Genomic DNA, 23,820 nt, shown 5'->3' with positions numbered 1-23,820 from the left:
TTGTTACAAAAGTAACAAATTTCTCAAAATAACGAAATGCAGTTTTCGAAAGAGCTTTCTAAAACGGTGTGGTGATCCACAGACGCTACCAATACAACGATAGACGCAAAACTACTTCACGCTCAGAACGCGTCCTTTGTGCGGCAAAAAGATACGGTGCGACGTATAGAAGAGTGCTTGTGCAAATTACGGCGTGGTTCGATTTGCAGGAAAGTGAATTGAATAGATAGTGAGTGTTGAAGAGAGACTAAAGTGTACGGTAACGTGAATTGAACATTAAAAAACAAAATGGACGATCAGCCGACAAAAAGCGGCCATGATGCCGAGGATAATGGTGTTGGTGAAGTGACGCCAGAGAATAAAGGTGCGATTCCAAAGCTTTCCAAGAAGAAGCTGTTATTCCAGGACGAAAGCGACTATAGTGATGGTAATAGTCGACGTGTAACGCGAAGCATGCACAAGCAGCAAGCGGAAAGTGGAATAAGGGGAAAGCTGAAACCCGCACCAATTTCTTCGAAAAGTGTTGAAAGTTCTTCTAGTGAAGAAGAAGTAGAAGAACAGTCAAATAAAGAACATCGACGTGTTAAGTACGAAAGTGACGGTAGTGTTGGTAAAAACCGACGCGTAATGCGCAACACGCGCAAGCAACACGCGAAAAGTGGAAAAAAGAAAATGGTGAAACCTATACCAAGTTCTTCGGAAGGGAGTGAAAGTTTTTCTAGTGAAGAAGAAGAAGAAAAACAGCCGACCAAAGAACAGCGACGAGCTCGGCGTGGAATTTCTCAGAAATTGCCTGTGTTCGATGGAAAGCCTGAAGACTGGCCGAGGTTTTACGGTGCATTTAATGCATCAAACAAAGCATGCGGTTATACGACAAGTGAAAACCTCGTGCGGTTGCAAGATTGTCTTAAAGGTCCGGCATTGGAACTAGTTCGAGGAAAGCTAATTCGACCGGAATCAGTACCACTGGCTATTGACAAGTTAAGACAAGTATACGGAAGAACTGAGCTTATTTTGCGCAATTTGCTAACGAAGGTGCGCGAAACAAAAGCTCCTAAAGCCAATGAAATGACAAGCTTCTTGCCGTTCTCCAACGCGGTTGAAATACTTTGTGAACATCTAGAAGCTTCGCAACTTGAATACCATCTCCACAATCCGCTGTTGATACAGGAATTAGTGGAAAAGCTTCCAGACGCGGACAAGCGAGCTTGGGCGCGCTTTAAACGAAGTCATCACTCTACATCGCTGAGAACCTTCACGGATTTCCTGAACGAAGTGGTGTCTGAAGTCCTCGAAACCACCTTAGAGATCAGTGAATATATGCCTCAATCTTCGAAAAAAGATGCACGTAAGAAGGAAACGGTGATACATCATCAGACGGCGCAACCAGAGAGAAAACCTTGCCTTGCGTGTGACAAAACGGATCATCGCCTGCGTAACTGTTCTGTTTTTAAGGAATCAACACTAAAGCAGAGGCAAGAGCTCGTAACGCAACACAAACTATGCAAGCTGTGTCTTAACGGGCATAAAGGAAAGTGCATGGTGCCATCGAGATGTAATATAGGGGATTGTAACCAAATGCATCACCCTCTTCTGCATGAACAGGTAGGATCTATAAAAATTGACGGTACTAGTGCGCATGTGGATGCAAATGGAAGTATGTTATTTCGCGTGGTTCCGGTAGATGTTTATCATAATGGCATAAAAATAACTGTTCTTGCCTTTCTTGATGAAGGGGCATCTGTAACATTGATAGAACGTCGTTTAGTGGAGCGTCTTGGGGCGGACGGTGTCCCAGAAGACCTGACTATGCGGTGGACGGCTGGCATTGAACGAGTGGAGAAGGGGTCACAGAAACTAAGCTTATCAGTATCATCCGTAGGTTCAACAGAGCTACAGCTATTGAGGGATGCGCGCACAGTCGAAAGCTTAGATCTTCCACTTCAACGATTAGATCCGAACAAATTGAAAGAACGCTACACACATCTTCAAAAAATTCCTGTGCCATCGTATACGGGTAGGCCAGAGATCATGATAGGACTTAACAACATTGATATGTTCACACCCTTAGAAGTTGTTTCCGGAGAAGAAAATGACCCTATTGCAGTGAAAACGAAGCTGGGTTGGGCTGTTTATGGCTACACAAAGTCTGGTGCAACAAATAACAACATCGGGTATCATAATTGCATAACCAATGAAGACCTGTATGAGCTCATAAAAGAACAATATAAATTGGAAGAATCCGTCACCACAACTGCCAGTGAATCCATTGAAGACAAAAGAGCGAAGGAGATTTTAGAACGCACAACCAGACGAGTGGGAGAGCGATTTGAGACGGGACTGTTATGGAAAGAAAAAGAACGAAATTTTCCAGAAAGCTATTCCATGGCGATAAAACGCTTTAAGCAACTCGAAACGAAACTGATGAAAACTCCTGAACTACACAACAACTTATGCCAGCAAATAGAAGAGTATCAACGAAAAGGTTATGCCCATCTCATTACATCGGAGGAGTTACATAACACACCATCCAACAATGTCTGGTATTTGCCGATTAATGTAGTATTGAATCCCAAGAAACCTGGCAAGGTAAGAGTCGTATGGGATGCAGCTGCAACCGTGAAAGGAGTGTCACTCAACACCGAGTTACTTAAAGGCCCGGATCTGCTTGTTCCCCTCATGCAAGTGATCATTGGTTTTCGAGAAAAGAGAATCGCGTTTGGTGGAGACTTGCGTGAAATGTTCCACCAGATCCAGATACGGGCAGAGGACAAACAGTCTCAAAGATTTGTCTTCAGAAAATCTACAAATGAGCCGATGGGAACCTATGTGATGGACGTGGCAACATTTGGAGCGACATGCTCACCTTGCTCAGCGCAACACATTAAGAATAAAAATGCAAGCGACTTCAAAGATCAATTTCCTGAAGCAACCGAAGCAATCATAAAGCGCCACTATGTAGACGACTATTTTGATAGTACCGATACGGTAGAACAGGCCATACAACTGGCGAAAGAGGTCACTCTAGTGCATCGTAAAGGAGGATTTGAAATTCGCAATTGGGTTTCGAACTCAATAGAATTCCTCGAAAGCTTTGGAGAAACAAAGGAATTAGTCCCAATACACTTCAATAAAGATAAAGAGACCTCCAACGAAAGGGTATTAGGCGTGATATGGGATCCAAGAGAGGATATGTTATCTTTCTCAACTTTGATGCGAGACAATTTGAAGCCGTACATCGAAGAGATGGTTGTGCCTACGAAGAGAATTGTAACCAGCTGTGTTATGGGTCTTTACGACCCTCTGGGCTTAATTTCGCTTTTCACCATTCATGGCAAGATCCTCATTCAACAGCTTTGGAGGTCAAAATGTGATTGGGATGACGAAATAAATGAAGACGCTATAGCTCTATGGCACAGATGGATAGAGCTTCTAGAGAAGATCAAAGCCATAAAAATACCTCGATGTTACTTAGACGCAACACATTCGAATGCCATAGAATCGATCGAGCTACATATATTTACAGATGCCAGTGAACACGCATACGGATGTGTAGCATATCTCCGTATTCTGGCTGAAGGTAAAATTCGCTGTAAACTCGCCATGTCCCGTAGCAAAGTTTCACCATTGAAACGACAAACAATTCCTCGCCTGGAATTGATGGCAGCGGTTTTAGGGGCTCGAATCAGTCGCACCATCATTGATACTCATTCATTAAAGATAAAAAAATGCACATTTTGGACAGACTCCAAAACTGTTCTCAGTTGGATCAATTCTGAACAACATAAATTCGTGCAATTTGTAGCTTTTCGCATAGGCGAAATATGGGAGCTTACCAACAAAACAGACTGGAGATGGGTGCCAACTCAACTGAACGTCGCCGATATTATGACCAAATGGGGTAAAGGTCCTCCACTAGATATGAATGGAGAATGGTTCAAAGGTCCAGCCTTTCTTTACGAGCCTGAAGAAAATTGGCCTGCTCAAGATGAAGTTATAGAAAGCACTGAAGAAGACACCCGGAAGATAGTGCTATTTCACTCCGTAATTTCATCACCACAACTCCCAACCTGGCAACGATTAGTTCGTGTTATGGCATACGTAAATCGATTCATCGACAACTGTGTAAGAAAGAGGCAAAAACAAGCAATCCACACAATAGAAGCAACTGAAAGGCTCTCAAAATCACTAAGAGGTAATGTGATCGCTCAAAAGATACCATTACAAAAAGAAGAGTTGGAAAGAGCAGAGACCAATTTGGTAAGACAATCACAGTGGGAATCATTCCCAGAAGAAATGAGTATCCTTAACGCGAATCTTGACAGCTCAGACGAAAGGGCTAAAAGAAAGATAAAGAAAAAGAGCCCAGTATACAAGTATTCTCCAGTGTTAGACGAAAATAGAATAATGCGGATGGATACCAGACTGACTAACAACCCCGATCTTCCATTCGACCAACGTTATCCGAAAATACTGGCAAGACAGAACAATATCACAAAAAGGATCGTTCAGCACTATCACGAGTCCTACGGACATGCCAATAGTGAAACGGTCTTAAACGAGATGCGGCAACATTTTAAAATCCCGAAACTTCGAGCAGCGATCAAAGAGATACGTCGTCAATGCACTTGGTGTAAAGTCTACAAGTGCAAACCTTTTACACCAAGAATGGCGCCGCTACCTATTGAGAGAACAACACCAAACCTTCGTCCATTCAGCGCAGTCGGGGTCGATTATCTCGGTCCATTAGAGGTCACCGTTGGGCGGCGCAAGGAGAAGCGATGGGTAGCTGTGTTCACTTGTTTGACCGTAAGGGCGGTACACCTGGAAGTCGTCCACAGTCTATCAACCCAATCCTGCATGATGGCGATTAGACGGTTCGAAAGTAAGTTCGGGAAGGCAGACGACATCTATTCCGACAACGCGACGTGTTTTCGAGGTGCTGACAGCGAGCTACAACGTATTAAACGGATCTTCTACGAGTGTGCAGAGAAGGTCATCTCGGCGTCAACATCATGGCACTTCACCCCACCTGGAACTCCACACATGGGCGGCGTGTGGGAGAGGATGGTTCGGTCGGTGAAAGAAGCGATGCGGGTGCTGGATGGCAACCGGCCACTGACAGACGAAATCCTTGTTACAACGTTGGCTGAAGCGTGTGAAATGATTAACTCTCGACCGTTAACCTATCTGGCAGAAGATTCATTAGAACCAAAAGCGCTTACTCCTAACCAATTCTTGAGGGCACCTGGGTCGTGTACTGCGGTTTGCGAAAGTTATAATCTAGCTGAAGGATTGAGGAACCAGTTCAAACGCTCGCAGCATTTAGCTGATAGGATGTGGGAGCGATGGACAAAAGAGTACTTGTCGTCCATAAACCAGAGGAGTAAATGGTATGAGGATAAGAAAGAGTTGAAGGTTGGTGATTTAGTGTTCGTTGTCGAGGGTAGGAATCGAAATGAATGGTTGAGAGGTAGAGTTGAAAAAAGAATACGGGGAAAAGACAATCGAGTAAGACAGGTGGATGTGAGACTAGCGAATGGAAAAATCTTGAGGCGAGCAGTTATACACTTAGCAGCTATGGAAATACTGTAAGTCCATCGTTGCGAACGAGGGACGTTACGGGTGGGGGTGTTGACGCTGCTAGCCATAAAATGAAACATTTCAAAATGACAGTTGTCAAGTTCCAACAGACAGTATAAACGGAGGGGAGAGCTAGGGCCACGGCTGAACATTGAGACTGCAGGGGGAGTAGCGTAAAGAAAGCTAAAAAGGAAAGACGCGTTCGACCACTATTTTGAGTTGTCTATTTATATTTGTTTCTTACTTGCTATCCGGTTGGAGAAATAAATCAGTGAAAACTTCAAAATGGGTCTTTCGTTTGTTACAAAAGTAACACATTCCATACATATAATTTTGCATTATAGTTCTCTATTCATTTAAAATTCCGATTATCAAAGATTTGCAAGAATATAAACAGATAGAAAGCATTGTTTAGCTACGAAAACCGTTCATTGTATACGTCAAAACGTAGGGAATACCCGGGTATGCCGATTGCCAACTTACGAGTGTAAATTTGGTTTACAACTTTACGGTTAAACGGTTTGCGCCCATAGTGCGAAAAAAAATCATCACCTGAATTGTTGAAACGGAAATGAAAAATTTCAAGTTGCAAGTTTGACAGCACGTTGGCGTACCCACACCGAGCCAAGTAAACATGGAAAACGTCCATGGTTAACAACAAGAAAGAAGTAGAAGAAGTAGCGCTACTTAGCGATAAAAAGAGCCTTACAGCGGATTTCGAGCAAAATTGCTGTAGAGGTGCTACCTCTTCCGTGGATGCTCTCCTGGTATCGGAAATCTGAAAACAGCTGGTTTTGTATGGAATTTCGTACCAGCCGACGGAAAGTTTGAGCGAAATGAAGGATGCTTTCCGTTTCATCCATCTTCCTTACACTAAATGATGTATGTTTTAGAAAAATATTTTTAAAAAGTGTACTTTTAAACAACGATCGATAAAATTCTTAAAGTGGAAAACTGCACGCTGCAGGGGTATTGATGTTACCTCTTGGTTTGGATGCTCTCCTGGTACCAGGAATCGGAAAACGGCTCGTTTGTATGGGATTTTGTATCAGCTGGTGTGGAGTTTGAGAGAGATGAAAAATGCTTTTCCATGCGATCTATTTCACTTACACTAGTTGGTATGCGATATTGCTAGCCAATGCTATCACGCTCAATGATAAAATGTGAGAGCGGAGCTATATGCACGCTGCAGGGGTATTGATGTAGCAATCTTATATCTTATTAAAAATAACGGTCTCCTAATATTAAATTAATAAAAATACGAATTCTAATCTTTTGAACAAAGCTGCAGATTTCGGATAATTGCTAGCAGTGATATCAATAATTTCATCTGTATAAAACTTCTTATTTTAGACGTGGAAATCGTAAAAAACACGCCCAAAATTATATATCCGACGAGATTCTATATCTAACGATCCAGTTTGTGAAGTCTACATGTTTTATAGTTCTATATGTTATGTTGTATATGATTCATAGTACTAGCAAACCGGTCACAAGATCAAAGAAAAAAAAACTCGCAGTGTCTCAAAGTACAAACATGATCTTTATTTAGACTTTCCATCCCAGACAGCTACTGCTTCACCAGAAATTGTCGTAGCAGTGCTATACTTCACCAACACAGCACAACTTCGCCTCCATTTTGGACTGATTCCTTTTTTAATTCTCTATTTTGCGCTTTGGCTACACTAACAACATTTAAAATACTCCAACGATCGTAAGGAAGGAGGGGGAGTTGGGTGGAGGAAAGGAGATTGATGGAATCGGTAGAAAGGGAAATTAGTTTTTCCTTTCCTACACCGCTGCACACGGCGTTGGGGAGGAGCTGATTCGGAGAAGGCAGTGGCAGAATGGATTGAAAAGACATTAACAACTTCATATTTATCTTTCGCTCTATATCACTCCCGGTTTTTTTTGTGTCTTCTATTTACTCCCTCTTTAGAAGAGTTGTAAAACGACACGTGATAAGGACGAATGAAAGGATAATTGAGGAACGGAGTAGGGAGGAGGGGAGGGGAGGGGATTAAAATTACTAGCTCTGATTACATTTGCTTACAGTCAGCTTCGAGACTAATGCTAATTAGATCATCGTTCATTTTCTTTTTCACTAGAGTTAGTTTGAATGGAACTATCGCTTCAATCCACTTCGCAGATTGACGTTCTCTGATTCTTCACTAGGAGTGTTTATATCTTGTGTAGTTGTTTACGATCTCCTTTTTTTTTGTTTTTTCATGTTTCAAAATCTCCACCCTTATCTTGCTTTATCTCTGGCATTGTTTCTTTGGAAATGAAGCTTATGGCTCCGGTACGGAATGAATAACCCTTACACATACAACATACATGCTCTCGTATTAAGATTTCTCCACTAGTATATCGCCACCATCTTGTTGCCCTCTGACACTCTGACTCTTTATCTCTCTTTCCCTTTTGCCTTTCAATACCTCGCGTATGACACTCGAAAATCACCTGTTACGCACTGACGTAAAAGCACTAATCGAACCACCCTGTGGTAGCTTTTCTTTTCAAAACTCTCACATCTCGTATCTCCCTCTCTAGCGCACCTTCTCTGCTCATCTCTTCTACACAGCTGCGTATCCTTTTCGGACCGTAAAACAAAGAAACCATCCCATCTGTCGCTCCGCATTTGAGGTCCCGCTTACGACTTACTGTCACTCACCGTGCTGCCTTCGGCAGGCTGCACGTCGGCAGCGTCCTCGCGGTTCGCCGCAGCATCTTCCCTGTGACCAGCATCCGTGTAATCGTCCAACGGTACCGGAGTGACATTACCGGACGGCTCAACTGATGGTGGCTCCTCCGGTGTTGGTTCGAGCGTGCCACCGGCACCGGACGGTCGCAACAGTGTGATGAAGATTGCACCACGTACAATACGCATCAGCTCAATCACCTGTGCCGTTGGTACTGCTTCGACCGACTCTTCATTGACCTGCGTGTGTGTGGAACCAATTGGAACGTGTGTGAAAAGATTGATAACATCGTGTTGTTGATTGTGTGTGTGCGGTTTGCGAAACACTCACCATGATCAGTACGTCACCCACGTGCAGTCGGCCATCGCGTGCCGCCACACTGTCCCGGTAGATGGCGCTGATGATGGTGCGGATGCTGCCGTTGCGGCCCGTTTCCTGCTTTAGACTGAACCCTAGTCGACTGTTCCATCCTTTGTTCAGCTCAACGGTGAAAATCTGCCGCGATAAAATCGAGCCGTGCGGGAAAATGGTTAGTGTTGTTGCATTGTTACATTAGTGCGTCATAAGCCCTGATACCTGATTTCCTTCACTGTCCGTACCGCAGCTCGCATTCAGATCGAACAGCTCGCGTTCCGTCGTGGGTGTGGCCGTGCTGAGCGTTGTACCAGCCGTGGCCGCCAAACTGGAATCGTCTGCATCCGGCGTTACCAGCGCATCCTGCTGCTCCTGTGCACCGTCAACAGCTTGCATTGGTTCGTGCTGCTCTTCCTCGTCGCCCAACAGAGTAGCGCCCTTCCATTTCATTAGACTTTTCTTACCTACAAAAGAAGGGGATTGGTAATGATGGTGGTAATGAGCTTCTCCAGCTGGTCGGGACCTAAACACACCTCCTCGTTCGACTGCTTCCACCAACTCGGCCGCACCGACCCGTGCCGGTACGTTCACCGACGAGTAGAGGGGCGATTTGTGCGCAAAGTGCTGCACGTAGATCGCCTCCGTTTGGTCGCCAGCATGCAGATCCTGTTCGGTTTTGCACGCCACCAGGAACGTTTCGCACGGCAGACTGACGAAGTTTGGCCCGTCCGGGTCGGGACCGGCGAGCCCGGGCGTACCGGGACCGGCCAAACCGTACCGCAACGGTGCGTTCAGTGTGTCACGGTCGAGATTGTTTAGCTGCTGCACGATGGCACCATCGCCGCTACCGAGTTGAAACCGTGCGCCGGCATCAAGATCTAGGAATGTTGGGCGCGGGCGTGGTCCGTGCTCTTCACCGTTCGACTTTCTGTCCTCGCTGGCGACGATCGCCTCGATCTCCTCATCGCAGTAGTACGATTCATCCAGATCGTCCATGGCTGTGTACATGCGAAAGGTTAGAGTGCGTGCGTGAGTGGTTTTGTGAGTGTATGATGGTTTGGGTGCGTGAGTGCAACAGTTAAAGGGAAGATATGCAGTCTGCAGTTCTAATTTTGAAAAAGAAAATAATTAACTAACTGGCAGTAGTTAACTGTCGGGCAATGTCTGGGAAATATTTCAAACGAAGATTAGATATGAGATAACGAAGTTACAGACAAAGGAACTTCAAGCCAGTCACAACGTCAACGTCATTCAATTCGTGAATTGATTCCCAAGAATATTCATGAATCTTCATAGATTCGCGAACTCGCAGAGATCTTCATAGATCCTCAAGGATTGTCAGAAGATACATCAGCGATTCGCGAATTCTGGAAGAATCATGGATATTAAGAATAAGGATTTCAGATCAAAGACTCATTCCGATTTATTGATCTGAATCCGATTCACCAAAAACCTGGTGCAAATCTAGTGCACAAATCTCGTGGATCTGTAAAGCGATTTACTTGACTTTAACCATTTTGGGCGTCTGAGTGTATATCTTCCCTTGAGAACCGTGTGCGTTACCTTGACTGATGATGGTGGATGCATTGGAACAGCTATCGAAATAATTGAACATATCGTTGGAATGCTGTTGTTGCTGTTGCGGCTGGAAACCATGATTGTCGAAGGCGGCCTGGTGCGCACCGGCGCGACGCAAGCGTCGCGGAGAGTTCGTGTGGCTCGACGCCACCGACGAACCGGAACCGGCAGCAGCCCGATGGAACCGGTTGGCAGCGAGATCGGTCAGCAGATTGATTGCTTCCGGCCGCAGCAACAAACGCGTCCGACCCCTTACGCCGGACTCGATGGGCGAATGGGCGGAGAGCGGTGTTTGGGCCTGGTCGCGGTACAACCGCAGCCGCACGACGTCCGCCGCCTGGCGTAGAAATATCACAGCCTCCTCGTGGGACATGGACGAAACCGGCACATCGTTGACGGCGACTATCTTGTCGCCGGGCCGGATGCGCCCATCACTAAGGGCCGGTTCACGCACCAGCGCCCGTACGTAGTGACCCAGCACGGATTCATCCTCCTTGCGCAGGGTGAACCCGAGCGAACCCTGCTGCTTCGTCAGTACGATCTCGAATTCCTACGCAACGGAACGAGAACGAATTGAATGCTTATATTTTGATCTTTTAACAAATAACGGGTAGCTCCTTACCCCACTGAAGCTGCTTTGCATGGGATCGAGTGATGGCAGAAAGCCTGCTACGGATTGCAGCTGCGGATTCCTGGCATTCGGAGGAGGGAAGAAATGGTGGAGTTGCTGATGCTGATGCTGCTGCTGCTGATGAAAGGGCATTCCAGCAGGGAGCGGTGACTGAGGTACCGAGTTGGATCCATGACCCTGCTCGTACGAGAGGGCATTGCGTTGCGGTGGTCTGGGTGGTTCGGTCGGTGGTGATAGTTTCCGATACTGCTCGTCCTTCGGTCGGCATACGGTGAGCGTTACGACGTTCGTCGCTTTGCGCAAAACCTCCAGGGCAAGCTTCATAATATCGCATGGAACCGTACGTTTAATAGATACATTCAAACCATTGAGCAAGGAGAGGTATGTGAATACTTACGTAGTTTGTGAGACCTGTCAGCGGGACACCGTTCGCCTCTAGAAGGATGTCTCCTGGTTGGAGCATCCCCGTCGCCCATGCTGCCTGGTGTGGAAAGAGCCGTTTGATGCGTATCAGTCCCGGGTACGGTGCGGACGAGTCGGTTCCACCCGACACCGAAAAGCCAAGGCCCCGCGAACCCTTGGACACCTGGACGAAGAATATGGAATCTGTGGGATGGAAAGAATAGTAAGGAGTAAGGTAACTGCTGTAAGAATGCGAACACATCTTCGAATGAGTTCCTCCAGAGTTCGATGTTACCACCAAGTATGTGGAGTCAGTATTGTCAAACCAAATAAAAAGTCGATAGGATTCAAATCTGGGAACCTGGGAGTCCTCAAGGTTGTGTCCAAAAATTCGGTTAAATAGGACGGAAGCCAAGTTTGGACCAAATTCCTATAAACTCTGGTACACCGTTCTCTTGGAACACGTAACGCTCATTCAAGCCAGAGCTCATCAGAGACTGGAGGCAACAACCTGCATTAAAAACTAAATGTTAATGCCATGTTGAATTCGGTGCCGTTTTTTTCAAAGAATATCAAGGTACTTTGGAGATTTCCCTCCAAATCTTCACGGAGCATGCATTTGGAGCGCTTGGGATGGTCATATTGGATTAATGAATGTTGTTCCCATGTTGTAGTCTACCCCTGATCATCTCGCACCACATGTGGCTGCTGCTGCACGAACAGTAACAGGCTCGTTTCGCTGCAGTCTCGAACAGTAAAGAGGAAAATTTATGGTCGACTCAACCTCTCTGTGCAGATCCCTTCGAAAGAACAGCAGTAAGGCGAAACCCTACCTATTTCAAAGCGAATATCTGTAGTTGAAACTGACAACAGTATCAAAAGAGATTCTGAACATGGCGCAACAATAATGACGCATGCTTTACGATGCAAATTTTGAATAGTACATCTACCGAGATGGTGATAATAGTTTTTAAGTCATTTTACATGTTTATGTTAGTCTGTATAGCGCTAGACAATAAAATATATACTTATTCCTACAAATCTTTGCATGATTCCGTCCCGTCAACGAAATACTTCTGGAGAGGTTTTTTTTCCAAACCTTCAAACCCACGTTTGGCGTACGTTCCAGCAGGATCTCCGGTACGCTCGGTCGTGTTTCAAGAGAATCACTTAACGTCACTTAAAAAGAAACGGTTATTACCCGACTACACATAAACGATAGATCGGACATAAAAAAAGAGTGTCACAAGCATAATGTACTGGCGAAGAGTGGACGAAGCGAAGCGAACGTATCGTGAATGGATCCGCACAAACCGTGTACGGTATGTTGAACAGTTTGCGCACTAGACGGAACCCGCCATTATGCTTTCTGCGGTATTACTTCTGGTCGTGCTATAAAAGGAGCAGTATTTGTCGATAGTAGGGTGTATTATCCAACCCCCACGCACCCTGGTCCTTTCAAACGTCTTCAACACTTTGACTTCACCTTTTTCATCTTCAGCCATTGGGGCGTACCACACCACTCGGCATTATATACCGTGCGGAACAACTACGGAAGGGATTGGAGGAGAGTCATAATAACATCCATAACTTCCCACCAGACTTCCTGGCTGCCGTTTGTAGTCTTAATTTGCACCGCATGACGGCGTCAGTGGCGTCACAGTTGTGGTTTTGCGCCCGCAGGTATTGAGGCGAGGTACCTCATATTAGGTGTCATTTTATGTTTTGTTGGTTGTTTCTCGAGAGGTTTTGTTTTTCTGTGGTCGATGTTCCTTCCTTGTAGAAGAGTACAACACCTTCGTTGTTTTGTACCAGGGCGGATGCAAAGTCGGTGTAGTAATTTGAGTTCTCGAGACTATATATTTTAACAAAAGCTCAATGAGTGTCTAGAATTGTGTCTTTGTGTTAGGGCTCATTAATTGTTGTAGAGCAAGAATTTCTAGTCTGTGTCTAGCTATAAGCAAAAGCTTAAAATTAGTTTCGTCAGTATGACATCCCCGGTATCCCTCTCCAAGGAAGATACAATCCCTTTAGCAAAAGTAAAATTATCCTCACTGGTCAGGAAATGAATGATGATTGGCAGAAGCGACTCAAAACTCGCCCGAACATCGGCAGTGCACGATTTTCGAGCGAACTTTTTGCATCCGGCAAACGTGCGCTGTGATATTTTGTTGTCAATTTGTGTGAATTTCTGGGCCGTGCTGTGCGTCACCTGCCGAGGTGCTTCAGTACAGAGTTCCTTCTTTAAAGTGAAATGTCGGAGTCACGTGCCGGACGAAGGTATTGACAGACTTCCGTGAACCGGTACCCCTTTTTAAGACACCGGAAGGCAGAGCGAGCGAAGGACCTAAAGGAGCGTGGGAGGAAGAATAGAATTCGATTTCCGGTGGTCAACCCTACTGCATTGCTTTGTGGACACTCCTTCACTGTGCTTCACCCGTCCGCCATGATGGCATTGGGTTGACAGTTTCGAGAAGATACAGTAGAAAAAATACCTTTTCTTCCCAGACATTGCCAACCTGCCATTGGAAAATGTGCACCTGTGCGCACAACTTCGCTCGCTTCACCAAAAGAAAAGATTCCTGAAGTGTGGAGCATTTTTGCAATCAAAAAAAAAAAAAACAAGAATACACCACTCTCACACTCAAGCACAAGCACAAGTTAAAATCGGATACAAAAACCCAACTCGCTTGCTAAAATTTGCTGCACCTGTACAGCGGCCGAAATAAAAGTGCTCATAAAACATGAGCACCTGAGTGCTGCTTCACTTACCGGCACCGGTTGCATGCAAAAGCACTCCGGTGTGTGGGTACCCGCTACACCCATACACAACGATCCCCTGTTTTGCCCAGGATGTGTATGGCGCTCATAGGGATGGAATAGGTCCGAGTCGGACCAGTTAACGACCGGTGAAAAATAACCAAACAACACTGGTTGCAGTTTACACCCGATCATCAACACCAACCCTCTCTCATCCCCCCTTTCGTATCGAACTTCATCCGGTGTGGTTCGTTTAAATACAATAACACAACCCTCGAAGGGTCGAACGATTATAACTTCTAATGCGGTTGTTTGGGGGGGTGAGTTGGCATTGTAAATAACGCAACTCTTTACCAATCCAAAAGCTTGTCCGAGGTATGTTTTTACATCACACCAGGACGGGGTTGTTTTTTTTTGCTTGTTGTTGTTGATTTTCTTGCTTACTTGTTTGTTTGTTGCGATAAATTAAAAACGTTACACGGCGGCGGCGAATAAATGCTCCTAGACAAACTGCAATTAAAAGTATTAAAACCGTCCCGATTTCCTTGCGGCACCAAGCGTTTTTTGTTGGTTCGGAATTGTATCGTTCGGGGGAAAAAAAAAATTCGACCAGCCTCCCCCTCAAACGCAGCCATTTACATTCACGCGGTTTTACACACTCATTTACTACTCGTTAATGACGCCCCGTTTCGGCGTCTCGGTGTGTAACACTTGTTGACGCAATTTTGGATAAAGTATTGCCCCGAAAGCCTTCTCCCTTTTACCAAAGCCTAGCAGCTCCTCCAACGGCAAGCTCCACCGAAAGGAAAGCATAAAAATATAAAATTCAAGTGCAGTTTCAACCCACTTTTCTGCCCATTGTTGGGTGGGTGGGATTTTTTTTTTTGCGCGAAAAGCAACATAAATCACGGCTAACCGAAATCGCGAACGCGAACTCTGGCTGTTTCGCTGGCGGAGGGAAGAGGTTGGTTTTTTTTTGTTTAATTTTGTTGGAAAGCAAACGTCTAAACAAGAGAATCCTTATGTATGCGCGGCGCACCGTGCACCAAAATGTGTTTTGTGGGAACAACCCCTCCCCCCATTGGAACCCCGGGCTGGCGCTTGTTGGAACATTTTTTGGTTTTATTTATCCTGACGGATGTAACTGTTTATAGGAATGGAATAAATTGGATTGGTTTGAATTACACATGGACGGGCCCCGGTAGATCCCCCCCTGCGCGCTCAACGTACCAAATAAACTCCCTTCCGTGGCCACCATCGGATCATCTTTTCTACGGTGGGCGTTCAGAACACAGAAATATGTAGACCACCCTCATGCCACCCACCCCCGTAAAAGCTGAGCGCGAGCGCGTCATGGCGATGCCACCGGCTGGTTTGGTGAATCTCATTTTCTTCCCAAAATGTTCCGCTGGGCCGGGCCGGGAATTGATGCTGCCCCACGCGCGCATTCTTCTGAGGCTTCATGCTTCGCGGTTTGAAAATGGCAGCAACTTCAACCGTTTCCAGCAGGACGTGGAAGGGGATGGAAACCCAACGCACACACAGCAACAAAAAAAAAAATATATACACACACACACACACAGAACGAGAGCGCAGAGACCAGCGGACGCAGATTGCTATCTGGTTCTGCATGCGAAACCGTTTGGTTGTTGAATCTGGCAGATAGGACGTTGATGTGGCCCGTTCTTGTTTCTGCTTTCCATAAGGGCAGGGCACGGAAATGTAGGTGGCTTCCGTGGTTCTACCGCGTACTGACAAGGGACAAGAGAAAGGAACAACAACGCACACAAAAAAAAAACGAGAAATGCCCCTGTTCAATTTCAATTCCAAATGTCTTTCTTTTAGTACGGTTTTTGCACTATCCCGAGGCTCTCAGAATCAATCCATTTTATGGTGTGTGCGTGTGTCTGTGTGTGTCTGTGCTTGTGCCAATCCAATCACTACAAGAAAGACAAACTAAATGGCGAACAAAAAGAAAAAATGGAAACCCCCACCCCCGTTGGCGGTTCCCCATCTTGGTAAAGCAAATGTTTTAAAAGCTCTTGGTGTGCCAGACACGGCGTGACTTTAAAGTGTGCCTTACCTTTGGTGATGAAACTGTACGGTCCCAGCACGAGCTGGCCGGTGTTGGTGCTGTGCGTCCAGCATGGCTGTGCCTGCGGTTGCTCGCCCTGTTGCAGTGCGCCAGCGGACGGACCGACGCACTCCGCCGGAAGTTGCTGGCATGGTGACGGGTTGGCGATGTTGTTGGACGAGGACGAGGCCAGTATCTCGATGTACTGCGTTTCGTGCATCAGCAGCAGTGGCGGCGGTAGATCGTCCTCCGGCGAACGTTCGCTACCGTAGCCCTGGTCGCATCCGGCATCGATCGCTGTCCGGTGCAGTGGCAGCTTCAGCTGTAGATTTGCGGCGATCGGTTGCTGACCGCTGCCACCAGCCTCTAAAACCCGCGTAAGTAAACATGTAAGAATGACAAAAGATTTATATCGATTAGATAACTTCATCTTCTTGTATCTCATCTATGTTTAAGGGAATCATCACTTTGTCTCATCATCTAAGCCTTCATCCGTTGGGTCAATCAGGTCCAGAATCGCAATGAGTCTTTGAACTTGATGAATGGATCTTAATATCTATTCCAAAGATTCATGACACTTGGCAGGTGATGGTGGATGGCTAACTCTCAAGGCCCATTGCTACCACCAAGAGATGCGTCATGGAGATATACTAGCTTGACTGCTATTCAACCTAGCGCTAGAGCAGAGTCGTCTCAAATTACATCTTGGTTCAACGGTCAACACCTACAGCAACTCAGATGTTGAGTGTGTGACTTCCAACCGATCTTTCTGAGGATACTTCTCTATTTAAAACACCTGTCGCGACGGACGACCTATACAATTCTAGTACTCACATACGCCTCGGAGACATGGGTTTTGTTCAAAACTGCCGAAACCCTCTTAGATGCGTTCGAGAAGAAGATGCTCAGAAGGGTTTATGGATGTGTACGTGTTGAAGGACAATGGAGGAGTCGCTAGAATAAGGAACTCTACGATTTATAGGGCGAACTTACTGTCGTACGGAGGATTAGATTTGCCAGGCTCAGGTGGGCTCCGTCACGTCATGAGAATGACACCGGACAACCCAGTCGGTAAAGTCCTTTTAGGTCGTCCACATGGACAGAGGAGGCGTGGTATATCCAAATTAAGATGGAGTGATGTTGTTGATGTGTCGACCTGAGGCGATTTAGAAGACTCTCGCAGACCGAATTAAGACCTCATTAAGACCGAAGCCTGAAGCGGTTGAAGCGCCTGATACAACTACAGCCAAAGATCAAAAACTCAAATCCTAATAGATATGTCTGGAGCAATTCAATAATCCATTAGAATTCGACTCTTGATTTAAATGATTCCTCACTAACGATCTATAAGAAAGAACCTTTTCCAGTGCGAAATTAAACGCAGCATTACAAAACTGCTGCACTTACAACTTTAAGCTGAAGAACTACATCTTCACGCAAAACCTTCCCACAGGACGACACATTGAACTCTCCACAGTTTAAGCGGTCACGTGAAGGAATGATGATAATGATGCTGGATGTGAAACACCACACACCAAGGCGAACCCTCCCAACACAAAGCGGCACACATAATCCAGTGGCATGTAAACTTTGCCGTCTCGTGTTGCTAAAACTAATGCGAGCAACTTTAGCCCGCAGGTCCCATCACACGCCCCCGGCGCAAACTGGCCTACAACACCCATTGGTTTCCATTTATCCTCTAAAATGGTGGTAAAATTACCGCCTCAAACTTTGGTAACTTAAATTTCATGCTAGCCATACGCGTAAGGGCTAGTTGGGTAGTTGACAACGCGTTGCAAGGCGCTAGAAGAGTGGAGTTGGCCGTACCACCGTTTCTTATGCACATCCATATGCTGAAGAATCTTGGACGGGTTGCAGAAAGTTTGCAGCAAAGGAAAGAAGAAAAAAGCATTCCAACGGGGCCCGTGTGTGCGTGATCTTGCTTAGAGCGGAGCGAGTCAGTGATACCTCCAGCTATTGAGATGCAAGCTCCACGAATCTCCATGGTGTGGGAAGTTCGAAAGGCTAGCGCAAAAGTTCGTCCCTGCGTTGCTATTGTGACCGGAATTGCACCTCGCTCAAGTAACCCTGCCACGTACAAGTGGATCCCGATCCGGAACAATCTGATCCGGGCAATAGGGCCGGTGGGTGGTTCCAGCCGGTGTGAAGTACAAGCGCGTCGGTCGACTCGTGCCCGGTGGAAACTTTTCGCCCAAAATCCGCACACATATACTGGCCCGGTTCGGGTATGTTCACCCTGCGTTCTAACGCTGCTGGGACTTAATGGGCACGTGAGCGTTAACGTTAGATTTATAGTGTCTTTCAATATTCGGCAAATTATACGACACAGCGAGCTGGCTGTAACATATTTTTTTGTTGTTGTTCGGGTACTTGAACTTTCGGTGCGGCTCCTTCCGTGTGTGTTTTAGGGCAGATAATAACATTCATGGTGAACCGCTGGAGATGGAGACAAACTGGCGAGTTACTATAGCTCTTCCCGGTGCAGTTAAAACGTACCACAAACGTAGCGATTCTTTAAAACCCTAAAGCAGCGTCGTCCCCTTGGCAAAAGTGTCTGTTCCATGGTGAGTTCACGTCAATAGCACCATTACTGTTGCCTTACAGGCAATCAGGGGAGGGGGCAACAGCGTAAAACTGATTCCACCATTCAGTCGAACTATTTTACCCGGCACACAGCGGTGTGCAACATAGTTTGCCATCGAAATTCCCGCACCAGCGGACGAGGATTGACGGGAAACCATGTGGCGAAGTACAAATAGCATCAGCTTTCACCCGCCCGGGAAGCCCAGCATGCGAAGGCAACCACTTCGGATTGCGACCTATATTGGGAACCGCACCGGCAGTGGCACATTTACGCGTAACTGCAGCTTTTACCCCGATGGCTGCCTGTCGATAGTAACGTTTTCCGACGGCTTCCTGTGTTCGCCTCGCGTGTTGGGGGGTAGGGCGGGGAAATTCTATTTCCAATTCTTCGCCCGACAGGCTGGTGTATGGCCCAGCTTGATGGGGGTTTAGGTTCGATATACATTTGAAGAAGGGAAGGGAGACCCAACCTCCCCGTACACCGTGTTTCCGGTGGGCGCACACACATCCTGTGCTGTCGGGACCGATACGGGTGTTTGGCTTTTTTTTCCCCGTGTTGCTGTTGCTAAAAAGAAGCTTGCCAGAGAAAATATTCGTACGAAAGCCAGGGGTTTTTTTTTCGCCGCACGCTGTGAAAGACGCGATCAATGATGCATGGGGAAGCTTATAAACCCATCCGGTAAGCTGCTGGTTATGTTGATTTCAATTTCCATCGATTTTCAAACCGTATACGGCGTATACGGTCATTTCACTTTCATTCTAATGGCCTTTTGAGAGGCGATATTGCATTCGGAATGCTGCAAAACCGTACCAATACGGCTATTACTTCTGTGCAGGGTTTGTTTGCTTCGTAATAGCTTTTTGATACGATGTGAAACACATCAGTGTAACGGCCACATCCTTCCGTCCCTTCATTTCGTTTTCTCCATTCGTCTGGCAATCGTTTCTGATTTGAATTGATGCGGCGGTATCGGAAGACGAAAACAGAAATGTATGGCCAATGGTCAGTTCTATGAAATGAATTTAAATACCATGACTGCTGGTACACAACTCGGTCGAAATTAAAGTCACCAAAGAAAGAAGGATCCTGCCGGCGTGAGTCACCAACTATTGACAGAAGGACAGCAGCGCCTCCGTACTGCTGCTCCGTGCATAGGAGGAAAAAGACTAAAATTGAAAAAAAGAAGCTCCAAACCAAACTTCCTCCCGTTTGCCGTAGCCAATTAGTAAAATCAAAATCAATTATCGCGTAAAGCGACGGAAAAAAGGGGCATGGGAAGGGAGAAGGACATGACACAAGCGGGACCAGGCTGCCAGTTGGGTCGGCTTAGTTCCGAAACGGCATGTCGCTGCACTTGAAACGATGGTGCCGTAGGCGAACCCACCGGGGGGGGGGGGGGGGGGGGGGGGGGGGGTAGAGCAAAACCGAGAACTGACTTAATTAGGAAGAAAATGGTACAGTGTTAATTAAGGACACACTGTTTGTTTCTGCTCGAAGCGGTGGTAGGTGTGCCCAACTTTTTGACCGCCGCCCTTGTCGGTTTAGAGGTTGGAGAGCGCTACGGACAGTTCGCATTCATTGTGAAGCATCTTCCGAATGTTTTCATGCCAACATACACTTCTTTATACACGTTAGAAGCGATTGCGATTTGCATGCGTGGTGAATGAATCAATAATGCACGTTCAATCCGCGATCTGCAGTCAAGAAACATTTAGCTGCCGAAACTCCCATTCATCCGGTTAACACCTACAACATCAAGCGAAAGTGAAATGCTCCGTACAATCCATTGCCTATAGCAAATAACACACATTCTTCCACACCGGTTCCGGGCACGTACCTGACGATCGGAATGTGCTGCTGCCTATGCCATCGCCCGGTCCAACAGTGGCGCTGGCCGCGCAAATGTTTGACGGCCCTTTCGTCGCCGGATTGGGACAAAGCAAGGGTGAACCTTGATGCTGCTGCTGCTGCTGATATGTTGGTAACTGCGGAGGCAAATTCTGCAGCTGTTGCGAAACAGCCGATGGATGATCGACCGGGACGCTTCCGCCAAAGGTCAGCTGCTGTTGGTGCGGCAGTGAACCGTTCGGGGGTGATGGATTCACGCCACCCGGTTGATTGCAAACGGTACGGGATGCAGTTTGTTGCTGCTGTTGCTGGTGCTGTTGTACGTTTTTCAGATTCGCCTGGAGAAATTCTGCAACGGAAAGGTTGGGGGGAAAAAGAAAACAAAGCACGCGCGTGTTATGTTTTTGTTGTTATGTTTGTTATGTTTTGTCATGATTACAGTACAAAAAAGTTCACCTGCGCAATGGTTTTGCAGCACGCTTTTCGGCTCATTAGGAAACATTTCCGCAAACTAGTGAAATTGGTTGCAATACACTTATTTTGAGTAAAAATTGCGGAAAACATCACGCCGCTAAACATACACAAACGCCGTTTACTTTTCAATGACAGATCATGCAAACACGCCATCTGTGTGTTAACGCTAGAACTACGCATGATTCAATCTGACAGTTGCGACAGTTCAACATGAAGATCTAGTATAGGCATTCTTCGAGATATTTCGCTTGGTAGTTTGGATGCCGTGGACAGTTGCCGTCAATTTCTCCTTGACTTTGGGCATAATCTTGGTGCCGATTGTTACTTCTATGCCAAGGTTGCAATTTTTCCGTGGGCAATTCACCATTTTCCTGATCATTTTTCCTCCCAAAAAGCTTTTCCCAGCTGTTGGCTTGTGAGTATCATACTTCCTAGCGATAACCTGATAATATTCACCATCCTCCCCATCACAGGTCCTCCTGGAAGCAATATTCTTTAAGTATTCAGCAATATTTGAGAAGTTATCTGAAGGAGTCACCTTGAAGATTCGCATCAAGATTCATATCCACCACTTGAAAGATCATCAAAGTGAATTACTCTTTGAAGAAAAGCTTCTTGGAAGCGATAGAAAACATTTAGTCCCGACCGAGTCCTGATGAGATATCAAAGAGGTATCTTGAGTTCCTTTTCTACTCGGTGTACCTTTCGGTTCGGATGATAAAAATGTTTCCTTTCAGTGAAAAATTGCAAGCATCCGCTCTAGTCAGGTCAATAGAAAGCTTTCGTGATCACTCTGGTCCGGTAATTACCACGGTATCGGTGTTTGGGATAATCGAAGCGAACGGACCGCACACATTTCGGATTGGATAGCCTTCGTCGTGGTTTTATATTGGTAAACGGTAACGGATTCACCTGCCCTTCCAGCGTTCCCCTTTTCGACAGGATTTCAAAGAGTTCCGAATATTGGTGTGTACATACAGTTGCTTGCCTAAACAAACTAAAACTGATCCCTCTAATATGTTTGAGGCACAAAGGGGTGAGGGGAATTTTGGACAAGCGCCGAAGATGGGGATCTACCCGGCAAGAAAACACACAGCTGTCTCATTTCAGCAGTACCTTCGGCACTTTATTTTCTTTTGCTCCATGCTCCATGCCCATGACTGCGGGTTCCGTTTAGGGGGGAAACAAAAACCCATAAAACAACACGTTTGATAACCGTCGCTTTGTTTTGCCGGGTTAAGCTCCATCCTCGGGTTGAGTTTGAGAACGGTCAGCGAAGGTTTTGTGACTTGGTTTTGAGTTGGGGATATTTGCCTTTTTCTCTAGACGTCTTTGCTTCCCGCAGCCCAAGCACAAAACAAAAAACAGTACTCAAGAAGGGCTGTTCGCGGAAAAATAAGAAACAATAATACACGAGCTGTTCGGGTTTTTTGAAGGCAGTGGACCGGATGCGGTGGTTTCGTAAAAGCAGTTGTTAACTGGTTAAATTGGGCATCGAGAGTTCATATTTTAACCTTTTGGATGTTTTACACCCTGGCCGGGTTCAGATTTTTCCGCGCTGACGGATCGTTGCGTAACGAACCTGGCCGAGGTGAAGGCAAGAGAAACAAAAAATGACCCGATAAATGAGGTGATAACAAACAACAACAATAATTCGGAAAGATTAGTGAAAAGAAAAAATATGGAAAGAGAGTGATAACAATATGGGGAGCAAAAAAAAAAGGACCGGATAAACATAAACAACAACCCTTATCCTGGACGTATCGGCTCATGGTACCGGAAGAATTTATACGGCAGCTTCAACGCGAAAGGCCAAAGCGCACCGAAGCCACGCGAATAGAGACTAGACGTACCTCCAGCCAGCGATGGAGCACTCGTCCAAAGCAAAATGGACGCTAAAAACGGAAGCTATCCAAAGGATATCTAACCCATCGATCGAAGTCTTCGGTGAAGTCTTCGGTTTGGCAAAGGTTTCTCCTTTGACTCTTCTTCGATTCGGTTAATTTCCCTTTCTAGCGGGCGCCCGATGGCGTGATAATGTCAATGGGGCATTATAATTAGACAACCCCTATAATTATAATTACCATTCCGGTCGTTTAACTAATACTTACAGCAATGAAGCTCCGGGTAGCGGGTTGTTGATTTTTTTTTGCCCCTTTTTACCCGGCGCCATTTCTTTCGTTCGCCATTACAGGACGTAGAATACAGGATGGAAGATGCCCAAGGAAATGGCCTGCCGTCCAACAAAGCACCGAAGCACTATCGATATCGAATTCAATATGCATCAATTACTCTATCGTCGGATGGCACTGGATGGGACAGGACGATGAACCGCGCTCTATTCTGTCAGAAAGGACGTCTACCTTCCAGTATGTCGTGATGGTTGTTTGCTGGACCGTGAAACAACTTTCCCCAGCGTCGGCGAGGTCGGCGAGGCCGATCATCCGAGATGGTCTTTAATGAAGCGTGTAATAAATTTGTCTTAGCAGTGTAGCGCTCTGCTCTTGCAACACCTATCACCGCTGGCGGAAGTTCATTCGAGGCCCTCGAGGTTTGAGATCAGCACATTGCGGGCGTGTTGGAAGCGTAATTAGAATTCCAACTCTGAGTATACACACGCTGCTGAGCAGTGGTAGTGAATGCTTTTTTTATTTTCAAATTAATAACTATACTACAGGTTAGTTGCACGACTGGCACGTGGAAGCCGCTCACTCGAATGTGCTCCACCGCCTGTGCTCCATCCTGTGCCAATGTTCCAAGCCATGAAGCATCCGCCATAGACACCAGCGTTAAATATTTGCACACGGAC

At 46.2% G+C, this 23,820-nt stretch overlaps 1 protein-coding gene across 2 annotated transcripts in view; it reads right to left on the bottom strand.

Moving 5' to 3' along the window:
• Positions 1-7,562: 7,562 nt before the first annotated feature.
• The window catches only part of LOC128306690 (uncharacterized), a 129,120-nt gene continuing 112,862 nt past the window's right edge, over positions 7,563-23,820 (bottom strand). For both annotated transcript variants that reach the window (XM_053044277.1, XM_053044278.1), the window contains exons 5-13: positions 20,527-20,886; positions 16,094-16,450; positions 11,246-11,454; positions 10,840-11,166; positions 10,203-10,767; positions 9,173-9,637; positions 8,862-9,103; positions 8,616-8,780; positions 7,563-8,524 (exon numbers count right to left, since the gene is read on the bottom strand). In XM_053044277.1, coding sequence (XP_052900237.1) covers positions 8,237-8,524; positions 8,616-8,780; positions 8,862-9,103; positions 9,173-9,637; positions 10,203-10,767; positions 10,840-11,166; positions 11,246-11,454; positions 16,094-16,450; positions 20,527-20,886 — 2,978 coding nt within the window. In that variant the 3' untranslated portion in view covers positions 7,563-8,236. The remainder of the gene's footprint in view (positions 8,525-8,615; positions 8,781-8,861; positions 9,104-9,172; positions 9,638-10,202; positions 10,768-10,839; positions 11,167-11,245; positions 11,455-16,093; positions 16,451-20,526; positions 20,887-23,820) is intronic.

The sequence above is a fragment of the Anopheles moucheti genome, chromosome X (assembly GCF_943734755.1).
Source record: "Anopheles moucheti chromosome X, idAnoMoucSN_F20_07, whole genome shotgun sequence".
Taxonomy (NCBI): Eukaryota; Metazoa; Arthropoda; class Insecta; order Diptera; family Culicidae; genus Anopheles; species Anopheles moucheti.
The sequence above is the reverse complement of the archived record's forward strand: the minus strand, read 5'-3'. Positions and strand labels throughout refer to the sequence as shown.